The 24031-nt window shown below is 43.6% G+C and overlaps 1 protein-coding gene across 1 annotated transcript; it reads left to right on the forward strand.

Annotated features, from left to right (window-relative positions):
- Positions 1–10218: 10218 nt before the first annotated feature.
- Positions 10219–22437, forward strand: LAMP3 (lysosomal associated membrane protein 3; the record flags this gene model as incomplete). Its single annotated transcript, XM_075098359.1, has 5 exons — positions 10219–11025; positions 11458–11580; positions 14819–14876; positions 16698–16865; positions 20526–22437. Coding segments are annotated over 5 exons (1296 nt in total), but the record flags the coding sequence as incomplete, so codon positions are not given.
- Between the last annotated feature and the right edge of the window lie 1594 nt (positions 22438–24031).

The following is a 24031-nucleotide window of genomic DNA, read 5'->3' on the forward strand; positions in this document are numbered from 1 at the left end:
TTTATAATTCATTAAAACTTTATCAGCATGAACAGATGAGAACTGTGCTGTCCACCTGTCAAGCTGGGAAAAACAAACTTGAAAGGAGAATTAAACATCCAGAAAGCATCGAAACTCACCTTCAGTATTACAGGAGAAAAATGCTTCTTGCATTGATTATCAAACTGTTTCAGAAGATGTGGCCTAAATTAGGTCAACAGCAGAGCTGTGGAGTTACTATGCACGCACCTTTCAGCAACTTCACTTGAACACCAAGTTACTGCAGAGGGACACATGCACAGTTAGGAGTTCTTGCTCTACCATGGGGTAACCTGGAGGTTCTTCCATTTGCTTGCCTCTGGCTGTGCCTTCCCCATCCTCCTTAATTCCAGCTGATACATCACAAATGTGACCTTTTTGCTGATGGTCAACACCAAAAACATCCCATTTTAGGGTGCCTGTGGAAAGGAAGCTTCTGACGTGGACTCTCAGAGAGGCTTTGAACAGCAACGATGTGACTACTTTTGCAAGGGCACAGTGAACGACCTGCTGCATATAGCATATGTTGGGATGGTGCAGATGGCAACTCCTGGCAATGAGGTGGAGGTGCAGGACTTAGCAGGGAAGAAAAGACATGTGACAGCTACTGTGACAAAGAACATTTTGAACTCTTTTTACGATATAAGTCTGCCCCCTTGCAGCCTGTGGCTGCTAGATCACAGTCCTTTGCATTTGGTGCCGAGAATTCAGTTGAATGCCATTTAATGTCATTTTGGAGTAGACTGCATGCTTTCTTTGTGTGCTGGGCTATGGAGTAGGTACATTTCATCCCCCATTTGGAATATACTTAAGCATTGCAAATAGGCAGTGAGCATTAGATGCTCCAATGAGTGGGTAAAGTGTTGTTGTTAAGTACTTTTTTTCCAGGACATTTGATTCAAGGACTGTACCAAATCTCTGCCACATAATGATATACTGTATAATATAAAGAGATTACAGATGTTGTTATTCCTGTAAAAGCCATTAGCTCATTTAGAGCAGCTGTTAAGGCATGAAGGCATTTTGATGGAAATTGGGTCTTAGGTCCCACAAAAGCTGCTAGTACTTTAGTAAAGATAAGTGTTGTATAAGGGTTGCAAACAGGCAAAGATCAGCCTGGTAAAAATCACCTAGAAGCTCAAGAGTGAGAGATTGGCTTTCACTATTAGGGATTGTTTGTTCAACCCTGAAACTAGTGGTGCTCGATGTAAATAAAAAAGGGGACAAAAGCACTGAAAATGGAGATGAAGCAAACCCAAAACACTCTTTAGTAATTGAGCCTCTGAGCAAAATAGTAGGAGTGCGTATCATTTCTGTTATCATCTTTGCAGGGAGCCAAATGTTCTCCTTTGTGTCTCAGTGAAGGCTGGCATTGGAAATATCTTAGTGTGAGAGTCAGGATAGCTGTGAAGCAGGTAGATAGTCCCATTCAAGAAAAATCTTTGGAGTAGGTAAAGGCTTATTCAGATTTTGTTTGCCTATGAAGGCTTATTGGTTAATTATGAGTTCCACTGTGGTGGTGAAGTCCCATGTGGTGGTTAATTCCCATGGTGGTTCTAACCCTCAGTATCTAAACTCTGTGATTTCTGACATTTTCCATTCATGACTAAAGCACCTGAGAGTTCTGTACATTTTTGGAAGCGAATTTTGTCCTACAGAGATAAGAGTTTGTCTGGTTTGTGCTGGTTGTTTACCTTAAAAATGACACACAGGCTCTCAGGAACATGAATCCTGTTAGTTGACCGTAGTTACAAGCATCTTGAGGGAAGCATTGATTCCTTTCAGTCCCCTAAGGAAATATGCAGTGATGTTTTCTTGCAGTGCAATTATTTTATCCTCTCCCTAAAATGAGCTCATTTTGGTTTCTGTATTACTTTCAGAAATTTTTGCACAGCCTGATAACAGTGCTTCTGTCTACCCCTGCCCTTAGCACAGGAGAGGAAAGGGGTAGGGAGCTTTGATTGCACATCTATAAATACAGGAAGCTTGTGTATGTGTGAGAGGAAGATGGAGAAGGGTTCCCCTGGGTATATGAAACTGCCAAAACCAGGATTTGTGACATTGCTGACAGTTGGAAAGATGCAAACCTGCACTTTGGAGTTTCTCTGGAGGAATCTTGTTCTAATGGCGAAATGACAGTGGGAAGTCACGGTTTGAACGGAAGATGGAAAGTCAGGTGTTGCCAGTCCATTTCCTACCTCTGCTGTGTGCAGTGACAGCGTGCTAGTCCTATATCCCCCGGTGCTTTGATATCTTCCTGTAAAATGGGAGCTGTGTGTCCCATGTGTTCAGTTCTGATGCTAAATTTTAGCACATATGCAAAAATTGAGGACCCTCCAGGGGAGACTAGAGCATTCAACTGCATATGTCCTGCTGTGCCCTCCATGAGTATCAGTGGTGGCATCCTGTGGGGCAGTCTAGAGCTGGAGCAGGGAAGAGGATTGCTGCAGAGGTGTGTCCTCTCTCCCAGCTCACCATCTCATCATGACAACCGCAAAGGTATGGGCTGAATTATAACATTTCTCCTCCCTACTTTACTTTTGTAAACAATACTTTTTTTTAAAAAAGGTCATGTTTTATTCTGTTGGACCAAAGTTTGAGTCACTCCTGCACCATGAATGTCCCGAGGATGGCAAGTAACTCACTGCCCCATGGCTGTGTGCAGCTGTGGCACAGCACTTTGGTCTCAGCAGTCTTTGGGAGCTGGCTGTGTCACAGCTATCCTCAGACACTACTGAACCTGTGCAGGGACCCCACAACCATTAGCTGGGTCTTTAACCTTCCTGCAGTGCTGGTGAGCCAAAGGCAGCTGCCTGTTCCTGTCTGCACGTTCCAAACTGGGACCATACTGCAGCCATTGCAGCTGCTGCTGGGGAGTAACTGGGGGCCTTTGCCTGGTTGATGCCTGTGGTGCAAATTGAAGTGAGACAGTGCCACACTGCTGCGTTTGCTTTTTTAAAGAATGAAGTTCAGTGACAGGTCAGGCTGCTGACACATCTGAGAGCATCCAACAAGTAACCTTCTGGCTTTGCTGATGAGACAAAATAGGGTTTGATGACCATTTTTTTAATTGATAGTAGACAGGATAGTCTTTTAATTAGTGTATTTCCATCAAGCAAGGTGATAAATAAGGGAATGACTTTCCATGTACAGTCTAGAATAAGATTTGGTAATGTCCAGCAAGACTAATGCATACATTAAGGTATCCTTATACTGTATGTAGGTCTTTGACACCATCATTTTCAGGTAGATTGACACAAAAATCATAGTTTTCAAATATGGATTTCATTTCAGTATTGTTTGGAGATGACATAGTGTCCAGAGAGTCATTTAAAAGTAACGGTTGCCACTAAGTTTTGGTTGTAGCAGGTCCAAGGTAAACCTGTGCTGTAGCAGCACTCGTAGTTGAGCATTGTGCCCTCGCTGCTTGACCAGCGAATCCGTGCCAGCTGCCTGTCTCTTCTCTCTGGGTCTGGACTAGTGAGGCCTGCTCTCTGGTCTCCCAGAACCCAGTCTGAGGTTTTGACTTGGATCTCCTCCCTCTGCTCTGCTGCCGGCTTCTGTGAAATTTGCAGAAACTTCACATCCTCAAAAATCTGCCCTCTCCTCAGTCGGGTGTAGTTGGGCAACAGACTCCTTCCTTACTGGTGGTAATGGCAAACAGATAGACAGGCAGTTGCCATGATATGTAAGTCTTGCTTTTCTAGTAAACCAGGCCAAAATGTAATGAGACCTGATCCTCTCCTTTTCTCCACCCCACTGGGTGGAGAATCAGACCAATGGCTGTTGTCTGGATCACAAAGGGCTGCGGCCAAACCACGACTGAATGCTGGCTTTTCTTGCCAGTGACAACAAAGCTGTGAGTGTGTCTTATATTCTGGTTGTGTATGTGATGAAAAGCCATTTTATTATCAATAATTTTCTTAGACTCTGAGATTTCAAAAAGGATTGGGTATGAGAAAGACCATGCGCTTCCTTTTCAGAAATACTTAAAGCCTGACTTCAAATATATATGTTTAGAAATATATAAGGATAAAAAAGAGCCAAATTGTGTATTTCTTCTTGCAGCTGGAGCTGAATTAGCTGCTAAGATTCCCTCTCCCCAGCTGAGAATTGGTACAGTTTGTTTTTCTTACATATTTTCGATGGTGTTGACAATGATGTATTTGTATATTGTGGCTGATGAGAGATAATCAGACAGGGAAAGGGTGCAGAATTACCTGTCCTTTTTTTCCAGTCAAGACAGAATGTATGAATTTATTACAAGAAAAAAGTGTGCAAATTAACTTCCTGTAATTAGGCCATTCTGACCTGTGTAGAACCACACTTTGTTTGAAATTTATAAAAATTATAACTAGTACAGAAAATTGTGGTTGATGTCTCTATATGAAGTAACCAGTCAAATAAGCTTTCTTTTATTTGAAATAAATGATTATCAGTAAAGGCACATCAGCAGAGCTGAAAAAAATCCACACATCTGTCCAATATAACTTTATTTGTCCCACACACGCGTCAGAAAAAGCACAAAGTGGGTTTTTTCCTTTACCCATCTCCCTTAGTCATGTTCCCAAATCCCAGGGGCTCATGGGAGAGTGCAGTGCAGAGGTTCACACAGGCAATGCAGAGTGGCATATGCCAGTGCTGCAGCCATAAGGCAAGGAAGTTGTAGGATAACTTTATTATAGTTATCCCCAAGATACCTGCATACCTTTGGCTACCAGTGGTTTATCAGGGAGTGCCAATTGACCCAAATGCATGTTGTGGATCATGTAGAAGGGCAAGGAGGTAAAAATCAGAACGTAGAAACACAATGCAAATACAGAGAGCAAAATAAATTTGAACTCATTTCAGCTGGTATCCATAGTTCTGGAGGCAAACCTCTCCTCACTTGGGTTTTCAAGTCATTGGCCTTATCATGTTACTGCACTTCAATATTGGTATGAGAAAAAGAAGAACAAGGACTACCCGAGACCCCAGGTGTGGGGCTTGCTTTGTTCCCCCACAACAAGCAGGCTCCATGGCAAGGGCCCAGGGCTGGAAATCCAGCCGCACACATGAGCAGGCGTAATGCTCTTCTGCTGCAGATCTCTGGCACGTGGCTATGCGTGTTGGGACCTGCCCGTGCAGATCCTGTCCCAGCTTGGCATTGTTTGCAGGATGCACTTCACGGAACAGAGGTGGGTCGTTGCTATTTGCTGAGGAGTGTGTTTGGACACAACACTAACGGTGGCCACCCTGGCTGATCCACCTTGAAGAAACTCAGTCCTTGGAGCAGGACTGAACCAGCCAACAAAGGCTGGTGACAGTCCCCTACTGGGACCAGACCCTGGTTGGGGCTTTGCTCAGCCCTGTCTCACTTTTGGCAGGTGCTCTGCAGAGGTGGTTCAAGATAACACTTCTCTCTTCTGTGTCTTAACATAAGAGTTTGGCCCTAAAGAAAGTACTTTTTTAAAGAACACAGGGGAAAGTACTGATTTACAGATCTTAACCCTCCACTGGGGTATAGCTGCAGTCTGCACTGAGTTACCAGGACTGGTGAAAGGAGCATGAAGCTTTACATGGCCTTGCAGAGCCCCAGGTCTCACCTGCACAGTGAGATATAGTTACCCTGCAGTCCTTTCTGTTTTCACTTTCTTTCCTGACCATCATTTATTTCCTTCTGTGGTAGTTTACAGATGAGAAGCATCGGTCTCCCCCTCTCTCCACCTCCTTTCCAGCCACGTGACTGAGCACTCCCTGCATCAAGTGAAACTTTTCAGTCCCCAGGAAACCTGCATTTCCTTGCCACCCACTCCATGGTGAGAAGCAGCATCTCCCAAACCTGCAGCTGTGCTGGCCATGGGGAGAAGCGCACGGCAGTTTGTCTTGCTAACCTTCTCCTGTGGTGAGTAACATCTTCCATCATTTCTACCAGAAAGATAAGATAGACTACACTGGTTTTGTTTCTTTGCAGTCAGGACAGCACCTAGCAGACTGAAAACTTGAAACAGTTTTGTTGCTAGGACTAAGGGTGCTTTTAATAAAGTCCCACTGCTAAGAAATAGCTATAACTACATCTAATTGCAGCTGGTATAGACTTAGTCTGATGTTTTCCTGTGTGTTTTCCCTTGCACTCTGTGGTGACACAAGCTCTGACTGTGTGGTGGAGTCAGCTCAAAATAGTGTTAGAGGCAGGCTTCTTTGGGCTTGCTTTTCTTAAAAATACTTCCCAGACCAGCAGAACTGACTGAGGGTTTTCGGTGAGACAAGCAGAAGAAAAACAAAAGAAGTGTTGCTGGAGTAATTTGTGTTGCGAGATGCAGAGCGTGATCAGGAAAGCAAGGGTAAGGTGGGGGACTTGGGGAAGGCGGAGGCAGACTGGGGCTTTGCTCAACAACAGACCAGATCAAAGTCACTGTTCAAGCCTTAATGCTGCTCTGTGAAAATCTGGGGAGCTAGCCTGGTCAGGGACATGCCCCAGCATGGTAAGTCATCCCTCAACACCTGCAGCAGTACAAAATCTGCCTGGTGAAGAAGGACAGAGCATGATTTAATCTGTGTAATGGCTAAAGGTTTGCGCTTGCTGGTGGGGTGCTGGATTTCTGCGGTGTGTTTTGCCATTGGCACACAGGGATCACACAGGTAATAATCCTCGTCTCTGTCCTAGCTCTGCTGCGGCAGCGCAGTGAGCAGGGAAACAGCCCAGAGCCTGCTGAAGTAGCCTCAAAAACATGTACACGAAAGGAGAGCAGGATCAGACTGAGAGAAATAACACTAATAACTCGGTAGTCAGGAAGGATCTTTCTGACCAGGAAGAACTCGTTTCTTCAGTTCCTTATCCATTTTTGATCAATCCTTTAGTAATGTGTTGTGTTTTATTAATGCCACAAAGTCAAGTCTTTGTAAGCAGATAGGGAATTAAACGTAATTAAAGTTTAAGGGATAAAGTCTGTTGGGTTGCAGGTTTAAGCAACTGCTCCTGTGTTTGAGGGAAACTATGACAGTACTAAAACTGCTCAGAAAATCTTGGCACTCTTCCAGTCCCTCAAGGACTCAAACCAAAGCAGCCGGAGTCAGTGAGAGTGCTTTCAGTGACCTTAGGAGCTGGGTCAGGTTTTTGTGTCCACAGAAAAATCAGTCTGCTAAACAGGAGCATTTCTTCTGGGCAGTGTAAAGCAGAACAAACCTGCCGGGCTGCCGAGCAGCATGAGTGTGTGGTTAGATGAGAAGGTGAAAAAAATCCCCAGCAGGAGGTTTTTTTTCATCCACCCCAGTACAGGACGGCAGGCTGAGAAATGGCTCAGCCAGATCATGGCACCGAGTGCACTGCTTCCCACCATAGTGCCCGGGAGCAGAGCAGCGATGTTCCTTTGCTGGCATAGACTGAACCTCCCCGGTCACCAAAGCATGAAAACAGGGTCTCCAGGCCCAGACTGGGGACAGCAAATTTGTTCTGAAGCGCTGCATGCGTGGAGTCTTGCTGGGCAGAAATGCAACCCTTGGCATTTGTAATGCATAACTTTGACGCTGAGGTAAGATGAGGGGATTGCCACAGGGAGCACATGTCCCTCGAGGAAAATGCTGGTTGTATGAAGTTCTGAGGTGGCCTCATAGAAGAAAGAGAGGCTAACAGGGAGATGCAGAGCTGCAATTTGGTGCTCTGTGGTCCCTTTTGCCAGCAGAGCTGCAGTGGGGGGAGCCATGCAAGTGGCTCCTTTGCCAAGTTGTGCCCGGCTCCCCAAGAGGCAATGCCTCTCAGGCCTTAGAGGGTAGGTCAGGCATCCCAAGTGCCCACCTGCCCCTTCGCTACTGAGCTACTTCCAACAGCCACCCAAGAAGAGCCAAGACCATTAGGTGCAACCAGAGAGCAATCCTTGCCCATCCGTGCGAGCTTATGTGGCCGAATGCCTTTTGAGAAGATGACCAAACAGGTTTAGCAGCATGGCTGTGCCCCAACAGAGGCTCCAAAATGCTGGGGAGAGCCATGGGAGGCTGGAGGAGCCATCTGGCAGGTCAGCTGCTGAGCACGGGGCATGGGACACCCCAAAGACATTTCTGACTTCACCCCTCAGTGACTCTGTCAGGCTGAACGTTTCACTAGTGAAAATAGGTTGAAATTACCTTTTGTGGGAAATGAAGTTTCATTTAAAAGCTATGGATGGCATCTAAATGTTAGTGAAGTAGTGTTTCTCTCCACATCTGTAAGATAAGTGTTATCTGGTCAGAAATCAAAACCAATCTGTTAACTAAAAACTAAGAAGTACTGACTATTTAAGACGTGTAAATTTGAATATGGGTTGTTTTGCAATCTTATAGGGGAAAAAAGAGTGAAAATTGCAACTTCCTCTTTTCTGTTTTTATGGTGATGATGCACTTAGATGCAGCTACCTACAGCTGGTATATGGCAACTGCTCTGCTTTTCCGCTGGCACACAGAGGAGATAAGTTATCTGCTTTTCAGCTCTGCCAGCAGGTGTGCTAAAGGCATGGGGAAAGTGAGAAAATGAAATAAAGTATCATATTAATTATAGTATTTTTAGGTTCCTTCTGATAAAATTCACAATCAGAGGGATCTGTCCTGTCATTTTTGTGGCTTTTCAATTGTATCAAGTTGCACTTCTTTGATGATAACAGCTACACTGGCAGTCAAGTATATTCTGTACAGTGCAGAGGTAAAACCCAAGCAATTTTAGGAATATGGAGTATACATCTACACTTATGCTCTTCACTAGCATAGCCATTTTAAGGGGAAATTGGAGTGTCAGTTCAGACCTATACATCTGTTCTCATTTCTTTCGTTTTGATCTTGAATTTGATTTAAAAGCCAGTAGGTTTTATTGTTCTGATGTAGTCTATATGTACCCTAAAATGGTGAGATTTTCTGAATTCAGCTATTGTTGCAGAGCTCTGTTCATGCTGAGTGAAAATAAATAAATGAAAGGAAGGTGAGCTTGTGAGATTTCTGCTATTTCCATGCTGAATGTGCCTCTGGCCTTAATCGATCCAATCATCCAAATCTCAGCAACCTGCCTGCCACAAAGCTTTGATACACATTAATGAGAAACTTCTTCAGAAAAAAACAGCATACAATAACCTTCTCAGCCAATGTGTTGCAGTGTCCTCTGTGGAGCTGTATAGCTAGAAATATGAGCTGTCCTGGACTTTTGGGTCCCTTCTGTCTCCAAACTGGAGAATTCACCCCTGTCCTCCAGCTAATATAGGCAGTAAAGCATTTAACTACACCTGAAGCTTCATGCCCATCAAGGAATTCATATATGCCAGTGATTTATGATTTCTTTTAGCTTGACCGTGTCTTTACAGAGTCTTGCTGCATACTCGGAATCAAAGACTCATGCAGAAGAGTTGTGACCATTGTCTATTCTACAATGTACTTGTCCCAGTCTTTCTTCACTTTGTTATTTACATTTAGGAGCCAGATATTTTCTTTTCAGTTCTGCAAGGGACATGTTTCTGTAAATGTTATAATACGGAAGCAAAATTTTGGTGCTGTGACTATTTTTAGATGTGGTCCATAAAGCCCCTGGCTGCGGTACCCTGAAATTTGTTTCTTATTGCTGAAAGCCCATTGCTAAGCGGCTGGTCTTACCTTGTTTGGAGCATCCCCTTGGGTACCTCCCAGAAGGGAAAACTTCAGGGTTCAAGCTGGCATGGCTACCACAAAGCCATAAACAAATATCTGGAATTTCCCTGTCTCCCAGAAGGGTTTCCCAGACTATTGTGAATCACTGTAAGACCATTACGCTGCCTCACTTCCTTCACACACACAAAAATGTTCCCTCTCCCCATGCTTTGTTTGTAAGTAACCAACCACCCCTTTGCCTGTTGTACCCACTTCATCTTTCTTAGACCTTGATAATTCGCCTTTAGCAAATCTTGCTGCGCTACTGCCTGCAAGGGAATTCTTGTGCTGCCTGGGGATTGTGCAAGGCCTGCTCACGCCTCTGGCATCCTCTGGCTTCTTCAGCAGTAAATGCAGCGTGTGGGGAGCTGGGAGCCAATGTGCTTCCACTGCAATGGGTATGTTCAGAGGTGTGAAGACTGGGGGAGTGGTGAAAAGTTATAGATAGTCCTACAGCATGTCTACCTTCACTCTCCTATCATGACTGGAGCCAAATGAAGAGTAAGATCATGTCACCCGTCTGATAACCAAATCAGTGCAGTAATGTTGTGGGTATCAACAGAAATGTTTCTAGACTACTGACTTATTGGTTTCTTTGCAGCATTTTCCTCCTGCTTTGCTGATGTGGCCCTGGGGGTCAAACTGTCTCCAGAAACCACATCCTTCCACTATAGGGCTACTTCTGCTCAGCCGCTTTCCCTTTATCATTCTTCACCCCACCAAGGCACCATAGCTCATTTTAACAGCACGGGCTCTCCTCAAATAACACCCACAAGCCACAGAACAACCGTGCAGGCAACAGACCAGCGTCAGGTAACAAGTGCACCAGACCATCACACAACAGCGCAGGCAGGAGCAACCACCATACAAGTGACCAGCCAGAAATCTCCCACGGTGGTATCCACGACATCAGCAGACAACACAACTGAAGCTGGTAAGGCTACAACCCAGGCAACGGAAACACTTACAGATGCAGTGAAGAACACAACTGTACACCCCATGTCCTCAACCAGGCAAGCCAGAACACATGTGAGCACAGAAATGGAAGCAACCACAAACACAACTGTAAAGCATACAATGCCAAACACACAAACGACAGCTGCTGCCATAACTACTACAGCGACCTCCATGCAAACTGCAAAGCCCACCACAGGGTCAGGAAATCAAACAACAGTGCCTAAAAGTCCAACAGCTACAGCTGTGACCAACACAACAACCATTCGTCCAGGGACCCAAACAACTGTCCCATCTACTACGATGACAGTGAGACCCACTTTTGCACCACAGCCTTCTCCCATCCCCACTGGCACATACGCCATTTCCAGTGGGAACAGGACCTGCATCAAAATGGTCATGGGTTTGCAACTGATGGCTCAAAACACACGGAAGGTGAGGTGGAAACACTACAAGGCTGAGCTTTGTAACAACCGTTTCTTCATTAGCTGGAATTTATTCTTCTTCTTTCAAAGCAATTTTCAGAAGTTAGCTTGTATGATAAAAATAAGAGGTTTGCCCCCAGTCTAAGGCCTTTTCTGTGCCACAGCTCTGAATCATATCAGTTCACTGAATGAGCGGAAAATGATTATTTTCTGCTAGCTTAATGCACTGGAACAGCTCAGTGCTGTGTCAGCCAGTGCTAGTGCTGGTTTACAACTGGGGAACGACCCTGGCAACCAGCAATCGGGCCGCCACTGTTCTGTTCCTTCAGCCACACAGAGCTTGTCTGAAAAAAAAAAAGGCAGCTATAAATCTCTGTGTGCTTCTTATTAAGTTTTTCCTTCCTCGTCATCAGCAGCCCTGCAACGTCTCTTCTCTCCACAGAAGCGGATGGAGTACCTGGCTGTCAACCCCAATGCGACACAGACATCTGGCAGCTGTGGGATGGTGCAGTCTGAGCTGAACATAACTTTTGGTGGAGGGTTTATAAACTTCAACTTTGTAAAGGTAATTGTTGCATTTAGAGGGAAGGAGTGTTTAGGATTGGAGTGCTGGAATTCAGGCTGCCTTTGATCCAGCTTGTGCTGTGGGAAAAGGCATTTCATCCATCTCTATGCTAGTTTTTCACCTGTATATAAGGCATTATCACTCCTGTCCTTCCCAAGAGGCTAGAATCATAGATCTATGGATTACTTCAGGTTGCAAAAGACCTTTGGAGGGCACCTGGTCCAACCCCCTGCACAGACCAGGGATAACTTCAATGCCAAATCAGATCTTGTCTGTTTGAACTTTGAATTTGAAAAGGTTCGTATGTGCAATGAAGGGTAAGTACAGTGCCTTGCCATCTTTTGATACAAAGTGCTAGAGAACAGTGATAAAGCTACCAGTCTAAAGCAACACAAAGGCTAGAAATAGCTCCAAACAAGATCTGCTCTCATTTTTACGTAGGTAAAAATCCAGTGGGAGGGAAGGCCAGCTCTGCTGTTTGCACTGGGGCAGGACAGAGGGAATGGGTTTGGGCCTGGCGTCCCTGCACAGGAATGGGGGTGGGGAGGGTGTGCTGGGAGCTCTGACTCACACTATCAGGTTGCTCTTATGAAATGGTATCCTCTCAGGGACCACCTGAATGCCGGTGAGGTTAGGCGTTTGCTTCCCATAAATGCCCAGTATCACAACTGTCCAGACAAAAGCTAGCTGTGGTTGTTAAATCCAAAGGGCAGCCTTTGCAGCTGTGAGTGCCCAGGAGCCACGGCCCATTCACAGCTGAAGAGACCTAATTTAATCTAATTTCTGAGTGGAAGATTCCAAACAAGTGAACTACAACAACAAAATTGTAGTTAAGTGCCCTTAAAATGCACCCACCAGGGAAACTTGTAAGTACACACAGAAACTTGCGCAAGAGAAAAGCCCTGCTTAAACAGTGGGAAAATGAGCTTTCTTTTTGACATTGTGTCTATTGTTACCCTGTTCCCTACAGGGACCGCACGGTATGTGGATGAGGCTGTAACATAAGCTACCAAGAGTGCTGCTGCTATTACAACCATGTGAGAAAATTGCTGATTGCAGCCATCCTCTTGCTTCCTCAGACATTTACAAGGTTGACACATTTTGGGAGGTAGTATGCAGTACTGTTTATCTGATAGCTAATAAGGGCTATCAAGCCAAAATGTCCATCTTACAGCCTGGTTCCAAGCTCAAATTAGTGACAATTAAGTGCAAACGGTTAATCAGTCACTTCCACCAAAAGTCCAAGAGGCAACAGCGAATTATACGACACCTGAGTCATTAATACTTGAGCAGAGAAAAGCTTTCCGTTAATAAGCATCTTGATTTTAGTTAATGGCAGAAAGTTTTCTAAAAGCTACAGAGGAAAAGTGAGGTAAAAAATCAAGGAGCTGTTTTAAAACAAAGGATCAGTTCAGACCATAAGTGTTTGCTTTAAATCTATGCTTCCTACAACAAGGGGAGCATTTTCTGTTATAAGGATCTTCAGAAAAAGTCTGGTGATTCAAGTACCCATGAAAACCCCAGCTCTCAGCAGTGCTAAGGAGAGTGTTGTGAACCTTCAGGAGGTACTTGACCTGTCTTGCCCTGAAAAAGGTGGTTATTGGCACAGCATTAGACAATCTGCCTTTCACTTAAAGATAAGCCTCAAGAGCATAGCAGGGCTTGGCCTAAATGTCTTTGAAATTCAAGTTAATAAGAGATCATTTTGCCTTTTTTTTTTTTTTAATGTGTTTGGCCCCCACAGCCTCTCTAACTGCTTTGAACCAGGGTGCTCAAGTGATAGCACTTCTGATTTTCACTGGTGGAAGAGGAGCTGGATCTGGCCCTGGGGCTGTGGTGCTGGTGTGGGGTAGCGGGAGGTGAGTGGCTGGCTCAGTACTCACCACTGCCAGCTGCTTTTTGCAAAGAACTTGAAAAAATGAAGTTTTGTAACCAATCCAGAAGACGTGAAGTAGGAGCAGGTGGTTTCCCCAAGCAGAGTTATTAACTGTGGCCAAACAGAACATAGGGCTGACGCCAAAAAAAAAAAAGGTAATACTTGACCTCTTTATGTCTTTAAGTAGGAATAATGCTGAGAACCTCTTCTCTGGTGTATTTCCTTCTTAAACTTTCCCAGTCCATCCTACCAGCTTTTAAACTCCATAATGTTAAAACTGGGTGCACAGGAGACATTCATGTCTGCTGCCGTTGTTGCACCAGCTGCGCTCACCAGTCCCTGTGAGCTCAGAGCTGGAATTAAAATTAGTAGTAGTGCTCAGATTATACTCCAACACTGCCAGCAGGGAAAATCTCCCAGGGTTGGCTCTTGCTTAGTCCTGGGGAGGACAGTGTTCAGGTTGCACCAGGGTTTTAGGGCACATGCAGGCAGAATAGTCAGTTGGAAACTGCTCTGTGCTGTTGTACCAGGTGCTTTCCATGTGAGTAGGCATAAGGAAAAAAAAGCTAGCCAGCACTGCTGCTGTCTGCAGGGTGGAAGGAACAGTTGTTTCTCCCCTACACAGACACATCCAGGTTGCTGTTTCCTCATCTGTAGTGACTGCTGTTGGCAGACAAAGTAGAAAATGAGCAGTACTAGCATGAGATGAGCTCCTGGCTCTCAGCTTGTTGCTGACCTCTCTCAGTTCAAAACAACAATGAACACAGCAGCACGGCTGCTTTCTGCAGTTTGCTCACATGAAGGGCATCTATGCATAAAGTGCACTGCAATGCCAAGAGTCCTGAGTACTCCTAAAGGTGTCGGCTTAGGTCCTGCAAGCCATCAGACTGCAGGACAGCATGGATTAATTCAGTATAGGATTTCTCGTGAGAGCGCTGTAGAGACTCTCAGTGAAAGCAGAACAGGTGAACAAAAAATAAACAGCCTTATCACATGCCTGTTAATTTGTGCAACGTATAATATTTGCTTAACTCCCTCCTAGTTTTGGTTACCACAAGAATAACCCAAATGTCTAGCTTGAGCAGCGTGTGCAAAATCACACCTGCACGGTCCAGTTTCGCAGCTGAGCAGACCTGGTGATGTGGCTGAGATTGCTGCATTACACCAGTGTCTTACCTATTAGATGGACTGGTTTGGAAAAGAAAAAGCGATACATCCAAGCTGGTTGGTTCTTGGGTCTTGAAGGTGATGCTTTAAAATGTGCTTCTTTGGGAAAGTCTTTGTGACCATTTTGCTGTGGTGAACTATTTTTTTCACGAAGATGAGGGTGCATTGCGACTAAAGATATATCTTCTTTTGCAGCAAGCTCCAATGTACTATGTCAGTCAAATTGAGACCAGATTACAGTTATCTTCTGAAGGTCAGTGATTTAACAGTGTCTTCATTTCATACCAAACTGTTCTGGGTGTGGGATAGGCTGAATTTTGCAAATTAAGTCCATCAGGCTTTCAACATGTCATTCACTTAAATCTTGTGGCATGAAAATGGAAGAGAAGGGCCAGGCTGCAGTTTCATCAGGATTGTTCAATTTTCCTTTTGCCCTCAAAAACTTTCCTTGCTCTTTCAGAATAGATTACTTCTAAATTTAAGATACAAAACAGTCCTCAAAGTTTTTATCTGCAAACACTCAGAAATCCTGTGACTCCAGTTCAGTTGCATGCATCTTTCCAACCCAATATGCAAACTAAATGAATACGGTATCTGGATCACAGAAACGCAGAGCTGGATCCAGATATGGAGAGGAAGCGCATCTGACATGTTGGTTTGCCAAAGAACTGGACCCAGGCTGAGGTTTTTAAAATGATCCTGAAATCCTAGACCTTGTCTGTGCTCTTCTCCAGCGACCAGATTTCCTTTTTCTTATATAGCCCTGCTTCTCACCGTTTGAACAGTCAGGAGCTGCCCCAGATGCTCCCTCACAAGAAATGCTAAGAGAACTTCACTTAGGTCAGACAGAAAAATTCTGAGCCATCACTTCAGATTTTCTTTGAGATTAATTTTTGTACAAATTCTTCCTAATATATCAAATCTGTGACAGGTTAACAGCTACATTATGTTACTTCTCTGCTTGTTACTCATAAGTATTTGGGTTTACTTTTGTCCCTGAGAGAAGAAAAACAAATCAGGGGCTTGACCAGGTGTGTCCTCATTTTTCTTCTCACTGATGAGCGCTTTCATTAACTCAAGTGGAGCCTACTCTGATCTATGGCAATTAAAGTAAAGGAAAAGCTGATCCAGAAGACATGTCTGCTAGGGATGTTCTCAGTGTAAATGACCAGAGTTTTCCTGTGTATTGCTAAGTGCCAACTGCAACAAATACAAACTAATCAGCTTAATCATAAGTTTCAAAATCCTCGAGTATACTTTGAGTCCTCCACATTGGTGCTGGCAAGAGACGACGTTCTCCCTGGCCAGTTGTTACTGCCTCTCTGCCGGATGTCGTCAGTTCAGAAGCCCACCAGCAGTACTTTTGCAGTGAGCAAGCCTGTATCTTTTTCTAAGATAAAAATTACTGAATTAACTATATTGGTGCACACTGGTGTACTGATTTTGACTGAAGAGGACCGGGGTATGTTGGCAGATGTGGTTGAGATACAGTGATACAGAGTTGGTGATGTGGATTATTTTGTCTTAAACTGGTATATCTGCTTTCAAAAGAAGATATGCATCCAGGATATGCCCAGGTTACATGATCTTTTTATGCCTTGAACTTGAGCCATATTTTCTGTAAAGTACTGTGACACTGAAATATGTTTAAAAATATATTTAAATCATAAAGCAATACAGAGTAAATATGTCAAATTTCCCATGCTAGAGATGGTATCTCTGTTTTGTCTGGAAATAGCTGTGCTGGTGACCTAAGATAGTTGTCTGTTCCTGCGAGAATCCTAACCCCCTTCTTGCAGACTCAGATTGTTAAAAATGTGATTTGAAGAAGCATCTGAAGCTAGGCTCTTTTTCAGACCCAAGCTCAGCTGAGTTGCCCGTTGCTATTAAAGCACTCATTTAAACACAGAAGAAATACCACTGATACATGATGGGGAAAATGTCCATGCTTTAGTCACACCTGTGACTGCTGCTTTGCCAAAGCACTGGGAATCCTCTGTTTTCTCTCAGAAAGGTGTTGGTTCCAACAGAGTCAGTATGGTTTCTCATTTGTCTCTCTCTTTATGGCCTCCAGGTATGCTTTACTATGCAGCCATACATAAGAAGCTGTTTACAACAAAGCTGGGGAATTCCTTTAAGTGTGCCAGCAAGCAAACCTTTGGCTTGGAGAGGAACTTCCAGCTACTCTTTGTTAATATGCAGCTGCAGGCATTTGATATTGTTGGTAACCAGTTTGGAAAAGGTAAGTAGAAAGGATACTTTTCCCACCCTTCTGAGATCTACATGCCAGCATTCTGGTAGCCTGAGGTATCTCCTTCCGCTAGATTACAACCATACACATGCGGTGATCCTTTTACACCTATAGCACAGTCACAGCTTTGTAACAGCTCCCAAATAACATAACTCGTCTGCTGCTGTATCATCACCGTTCTCTGAGTCGTTTTCAACACAGTGCTACAATCTATGGGAGATGGAAAAGTGTCTTTCCCTCCTACCTTCAGTACCTTCTGTTTCACCTTCTCATTAAAAATGTTCAGCTCTACAGCCACCATTTTATTCTTCACCCATTTTCTCCCAGCGCAAGCAGCGGCGTGTTCACCACCACTGCAATGCTCAAACCCCTAATATGTACAGTTCCATTCAAGGTTACTGTTCTTGATATAGTCAGATTTTAGCTATTTTGAAAGGCTTTTGACACTCATGATGTCCCACAGCTGCAGCAGCAAAACTGCCAACTAATAACGGATATTTGTGAATGCAGGGTGATGCTTTCAGAGCAGCTGTGTCTAGACATGATGAAAGGCATTCCTGAGGAGAAGCACAACTGGCATGCTTCCTAGTTTCAGAATTAAATGTGATGCTCATCTCAGCAATTTGTCTTTTCTTGAGTACAGCCACAAAGAGGCAACCATATAGCTTAGTAAAAGAGAGAGACAGACCAGTATTGATTCCCCTGGTCCCTGGATCGCCCACATTGGGAGAATGTATTGAGGCTCATCACAACTTCTTCCCTACGCCCACACCTGTGGTTCCTTCCACAGGGAAATGAGATGTTGTCATCTTTGTTTCTTGTCCAGTGATGCAGCCAGGACCTGGCCAGGGTGTGGGGTCCAGGACTGCTGGGTGCACCAGGAAACTCCCGTGTCCCACAGTATAGACACTTTCACTATTGCCTTACTTCTTATGAGATGCATGGAAGATCCCACAAAAGGTAGAGAGGTGGACTAGATGGTACCCTGTGGTCTCTTTCAAATTGTACATCTTCACATTTCGCTGACTTCCCCTCAGGCTGTTTCCGTAAAAGAACTCAGGTGGACTGATAAGCTTATCAGCTCTCCAGCCCTCCACATGCACTAATAAAACATTCCTTTCTTCTGACATTCCACTTTCTGAATGCTTACAAACTATTGCCCCTGTATTCTTTTTACTTTAGATCTCTCTTTGACTCAGTTTGGCGCTGTTTGACTGATTCTTCTTCTGTTAGCTCAATGTTTTGCCTGCCTTTCTTACCCTAGAAGGGATGTAATGGGAAATAACATCTGGGGCTTTTTTAAGACATGAACTTTTTTTTACATACTTTTCTTAAAAGCCACGCTGAGAATCCAATCTATGCTCTCATCCTCATGAAGGTTTCTTCATAGGATAAAACCAAGCTAGAACAACTCTAGTCCCCAGATTCCCATTTGAAGTTGTACAATGAATGAGTTCGGATATGGCTTTTGGTACGGCCTCACCTCTAGCAGAGCCATATCTTAGAAAGACACTCTCTCTCTCCCCTGCCAAGGTCAGGCTAATTGCTGCTAATCAATACTGTATGCAAAATTAATTAATTAGTTTTGTTCTTAATCAAAAGGCTGAGAAAGCAGGTGCCACCTCTGAAATAATTCCCCAGGGGCCATGAAATAGTTATGAAAGTGTTATGTACCTCTGCTGTGTATGCAGATTTTGAAAGATAAAATCCCCAGTGAAGGAATGACTGTATGCATCACCAGCCTCCTCCCCTCAGGTTTCTTGGGACTGGTAGTTTCACTTCTCTTGCTCCTGATTTGCTTATCTTTAAAAGAGGAAGAAAATGAAAACACTAATGATCATTGGTTTCAAGTTCCTTACAATTTTGTACAGACTGCAGCAGTGTTCCATCAATAGCTTGTCCTGCCTGGAAAGCTGCGAAAGCATCTTCTGAACTGCGCATCAGTATACCAGAAACAATTCCTAGCGTTCATAGCCCGACGTTTTGAAAAGCAAAATGGCCAATTCAAACATCTCTGGCTTTTGCAGTACGCAAATGCAAATACTTTTCAGCCCACTTCCTTAACGTCAGGTTACATTAACCAGACAAAGCTTTTAAAAGCCAGCATCTAGTAGAATGCTGATGCCTTTGGCTTTGTAGCATTGCATCACATGAAACGACCATCTCGATCAGAGGAGAAAAGGATGAGATTTTGGGGAGAGCTGCATGGAGGCTCTGGAGCTGTGGCATGTCATGCACTCCACAGGCTCCCTGGGCTATCTGCCCACTGTTGGCGTAAAATCTCAAGCTCGGCCACAGTCTGTGCCAGCATGGCCATCAGAATGAGACAATAACAGCAGAGGCCTTTGTCTCAGAGTGCTGTTGAAACCTGCCTTGGAATAGTCACAGGGACTGAAAGAGGTGGAGGCTGTTGGATCTCTCTTAAACCTTGGGTATAAACTGGATTCACTGCTGAGTTGTGATATACTTTGGTATTAAGCTGATCAAGCTACCCTACTTAGAGGGTAGTTTGCTACTCACATGCTACTCAGAGCATCACGCTAGAGGTCCTTCTTTCCCTGGTGCCCAAGGAAAGAACATTCCTAAAGATCAGATGGAAGATGTAGGTCTGATCCAGTTCTGGGATAACACGTTAGTGATAATTCCCAGACCTTCCCTTCATTCCCAGGGCTACACATGCTGTATTGCGACTTGGAGACTGAGCCTGCCGTTGTTACTTGGGTAAATATCCCGTTTATGTCAGTGGCCCAGATGGCACAGTCTCTCCATAGGAAAGCCACCAATTTACCCCAATCTGGAAGTTAATTTTTAAGTAACGAGTTTTCATTTAATCAGAAGATTACTTGAATACTCATTTGGGTAGGGACTGGCTGAAGAAGTCAGGATTTGCCCCCTCTGTAGCTAAGACATATGGTTGGAGTGAATATATCTTTGGATGGTTCTTAAAACACATTATTTGTGTCAAAACCTTTTCTGATATCATCACATGTACAATAAAATTACAATGGCACTGCTAAAGCAATTCCCTGGACCAAGTGCAAGGCTTCTGCCTTCCCAATCTCTTGATGTTCCGAGGTAGCCACAATTATCCACAAATATTCTGTATTAAACACAGAGGACAATTAGAATTTGATTTTTCTTAGGAAACACCGACTTAGCTAGGATCCTTGCTGTGCTAATGATGTGCTGGACTATGGGCTCCCTTCTCTGGCCTGATACTTTTTACTGGGCAGAAGCAATTAGATGTCACATAGGGGCAGGTTTTGCCCAGGCAGCATGTGTCTTGCTCTTTATTTTCAGACTTGCACTTTGTAGTGTGATGCACCACACCTGCTATCAGCCAGAAAGCCTCCTGCTGTGTATGTACTGATCTTGATGGTAAGACAATTACTGCGGACATGGAAGAGCAGAGTCATTCTCCAGTGAAGCGTATAATTATTTCGAAAGGAGCAAGTAATGCTTTCTTGAGATAAGATTCACCACTGATAAAAATGGATTAAGTATAGCTCAGGGGGGGAAAAAAAAAAAAAAAGGAAACAAGGTTTTGAGAACTTCTGGCTTGTATTTGCTAACTTTTCCACAGTACAGATTTATAGTCTACAAGTATGGTGTTCTGCTCTAACACATTCTCTGATCTCTTTTTACTTTCAGAAGAAGAATGTTTTCCTGATAAAAACAGCAAAGCAGCTCCCATCGTGGTGGGCCTGAGTATCCTGGCATTGTTTGTCATTGTGTTTGCCACATTCCTGATTTCCAGAAGAAAGCCGCATAGAGGATATGAACGTATCTGAGGTGCCCTTGTCCTTCCAAATGTGTGTAGCGAGTAGAGGAATCAAAGGAGTTTTAGCTTATACCTGGTAATCTTATTGCCCTGAAGCCATATTTTTAAGTGGGATGACGCCATGTGTTTAAAGCTAATGACTATTTCTGGAAGTGATTTCTTTAGGGTGGGAAGGAGAGAAGTCACACCACCTACCTTAGCCTACTATTAGCATCTAATTTAGATGTAGTCCAGAGGACCAAAGTGAGGAGCGAGCCTAAACTCTTTCTATTATCAACAAAGGAGGCAATTCAGACCACTGAAGTCAGATGCCTAAAAATAGCTTAAAGAGGGCAGTATCGCTATTTGCCCAGAAAAATCCAGCAGGTTTCCTAAAGATGACACCAGATTTATCATAATAGATGAGTCCAGTGATATGACCTTCAAGGGAATAAACCAGAGGTCCACAGCTACAGGTAACCCTGTTAAATCAGAGCTCAGTGAAAGCCTTGTGGGAAAATTGTGTATGCTGAAGTGTCAGGGCAAGTGTAAGTGTGGCTTCCATGCATAAGCAAGTTCTCACCCAGGGTTGCATTTCACAAGTTCTTGTTTTTTCCTACTAAGCCTGTCAGAAGAACACAGTGCTAATATGCGACTCTCACTCTGTAGGCAGTATTTTTAGAAAATTTTCTAGTTTCCAGTGATTGTATATGCAAATAAGAGAAGATTATCCAATTAAGGTTATACAGGGTCTGCCTGACCAGTATGTGCCAAAATTATTGCTCGTCATTGCTTGCCTCAGCCCTGACGCAAAGATGTCTGAGCTTTTTGCCGATAGTTCTTGAACTGCAGCCTCATAAAGCACAGCACATTTGTGCAATCTGATGTTGGTAAGTTTATCCTGAAGTGCTAGGTTGCAAACTGCACGATTCAGGAGCTGATTGACAGGCAGCTGAGATGTCTGTGCAGCAGAACTGGGCAGGCTTTTGGAGGCAGTAACGCCATCCACCTGCCACACCAGGCCAAGCCATCCCACTTGTTGATTGGCACTCAAGGCACAGACTCCCTTTGCCACGTGTTTGAAACACTATGTGGAGAAAACTAACATGAGGGTCTGAAAGCACTGCGACACGTGAGCCGGTGCTAACGATGCCAGTGCAATAGATGGGGAGTGGGGTGAATTTGCTTGATAAATTCCAGAAGCCTAATATTTTGCGGTCTTGCGAGGGCTCATGAATCACCCACTTCGTATTCAGACATGGACCTGTTACAGTGACTGCCGCTGAACTCAATAACTGTCCCTCTACTGAGGTGGCAGCACTGTGATTGCTCTTAATCTGGGAAGGTACCACACTCACTGAAAATGCCAGGGATTTAGTGGCCACGATTGTGGCAGACCTGCACGAGGTCCGTGAGAAAATGGAAATACACTGACGCGGTATGTTCAAGGCTTCTGAGGGAACTAAAAGCTTGCACAGGCCTTGGACAAACTCGCTGCCCAAAAGTGAATGCTATCCAGGGCGGTTGCAGCTGAGCAGCTGGGTTTTCATATGGAAATAATCTGGAGTTGCTTAAAAGCACACTAACTGTAACACTGTAGTCTGTTCCCTGCCAAGCCAATGATGAAGGTGTGAAAGTGGTTAATTGCTTTTGAGATTAAGTTCAGCTAATGTTCTCTGTTGCAACGAGGAAAAACTCATCACAAAAGATTTACAAAGCTAAACATGCACAAATGTGCACGTACACCACATACAAATCTGTTCACTGAGGCAAATGACATCAGAATGATAAGAAATTATATACAAAAACATTTACAAAAGAGAAAATGCTACTAAATAAGAGCACACTTACCCCTTAGGAATTAGGGTAATGACTTAAATTCTACCAATAGAAGTTTTGCCTGGAAAAGGACTGTGGAATTGCACCCATTAAAGAAAAGAAAGGCTGAAGTAATCTGCAAAAATTCCTTGTTCTTAGTTTAATCCAGATCTAAACAAAATCAAAATGCTGGTAGAAAATTTAATTTCCATTAATAATGGCCCAAATCCTGAGCAATTATTAATGGTGACAGAACCTCACTAGATTTTCACTGGGTAAAACTGATGATAAAATCTTGTGACTTTAATTTCCCTTAAGTATTTTTAAAATAGTTTTGATATTCACTTATTTAAACCAAGAATGAAAAGAAATCCTTCCATTCTATGAAGATGCTCATCTGTGTCAAGTAGAAACATGGTCATACCATTCCATAATTGACATCATACATAGCTGGGGAAGTAATTAACAGTCTCCAGAAATGTCCCCTTTGATTCTGACTGAACCAATAGATAAGAAAGATAAAGACAATTTTGAAGCACTTTTTCGCGTGGAGAAACATAAGACAGAAGTCAGAACCAGCTATGAGCAGGGGAGGCAGTTGAATACGATTATAAGGTAAAGTAGCACAAGAGACAGAACAGCAAACTTTCAAACCTCTAATAGAGGTATAGTGATTTGAACAGTGTTCAGCCGAATGCTCAAACTAAAATTTGGGTGTTTCGATTATTACTTTGTAAAAGGCTCCAGCACTGCTAATATTGCTTAATGAACTTTATTTTCACCCTTCCTCCTTAACCCCTGGTTAGTGGACAAGCAGTCCACTGAACTCAGTGGCATTGTTCATGCCCATGGATTAACAAGATCCCTCTAGTTCTCAGGGTTAGTTAATGCTATTAACCTGTTCTTTAGAAAGCAGATTTTTATACTTTATTAAAGCAATCTAATTTTTTTAAAACAAGAGAATTGATGAGTTGTCCAGCAGGAAAGGTAAATATATGGAAGCACTTCCATTCAAAAATGAGCCTAAGTTTGTGACAGTGATGTTACTGTCCCAAACTGTTACATGTCGACATTTTAACGACACTGCCTGAAAAGCTCATCCATGCACATGATCTGACCCTGAGCCGTTCTGACTTGATCACTGCTACTGGTCAACAGACATCTTTCCCGTTCAAAACTTAGTCCTGTCTCACATGCTTTTTGGATTGTTGGGTTGCATGAGCTGTACGGGTTGTTACTTCTGTGGATATAGCATTTTCTTGTTACATTCTATACTGAAAAAATATCTTTTTCTTAATATTCAGTCTTTTAACGTTTGATATCAACATGAGGAGAGAAAACTGTTCTTAATGACTGATAAATCGGTGTTTAATCTTGTGACGCCCTCTGGCAATTTTACTGATGCTGCAAAGTTAATGTTTCACACACACACACTTTTTTCTTTCTACAGTGAATCAAACTGTTGTACTGGACAATGTTTGGATTCAAGTTTACCTGATTTGTTCTTATGCTTTTTATTGCTATTATTTGTTTGCTATTTTTATGAAGCTGCATACTGCTCTTTCTACATGAATAACAA

Source organism: Phalacrocorax aristotelis, chromosome 7 (genome assembly GCF_949628215.1).
Source record: "Phalacrocorax aristotelis chromosome 7, bGulAri2.1, whole genome shotgun sequence".
In the NCBI taxonomy this organism is placed as follows: domain Eukaryota; kingdom Metazoa; phylum Chordata; class Aves; order Suliformes; family Phalacrocoracidae; genus Phalacrocorax; species Phalacrocorax aristotelis.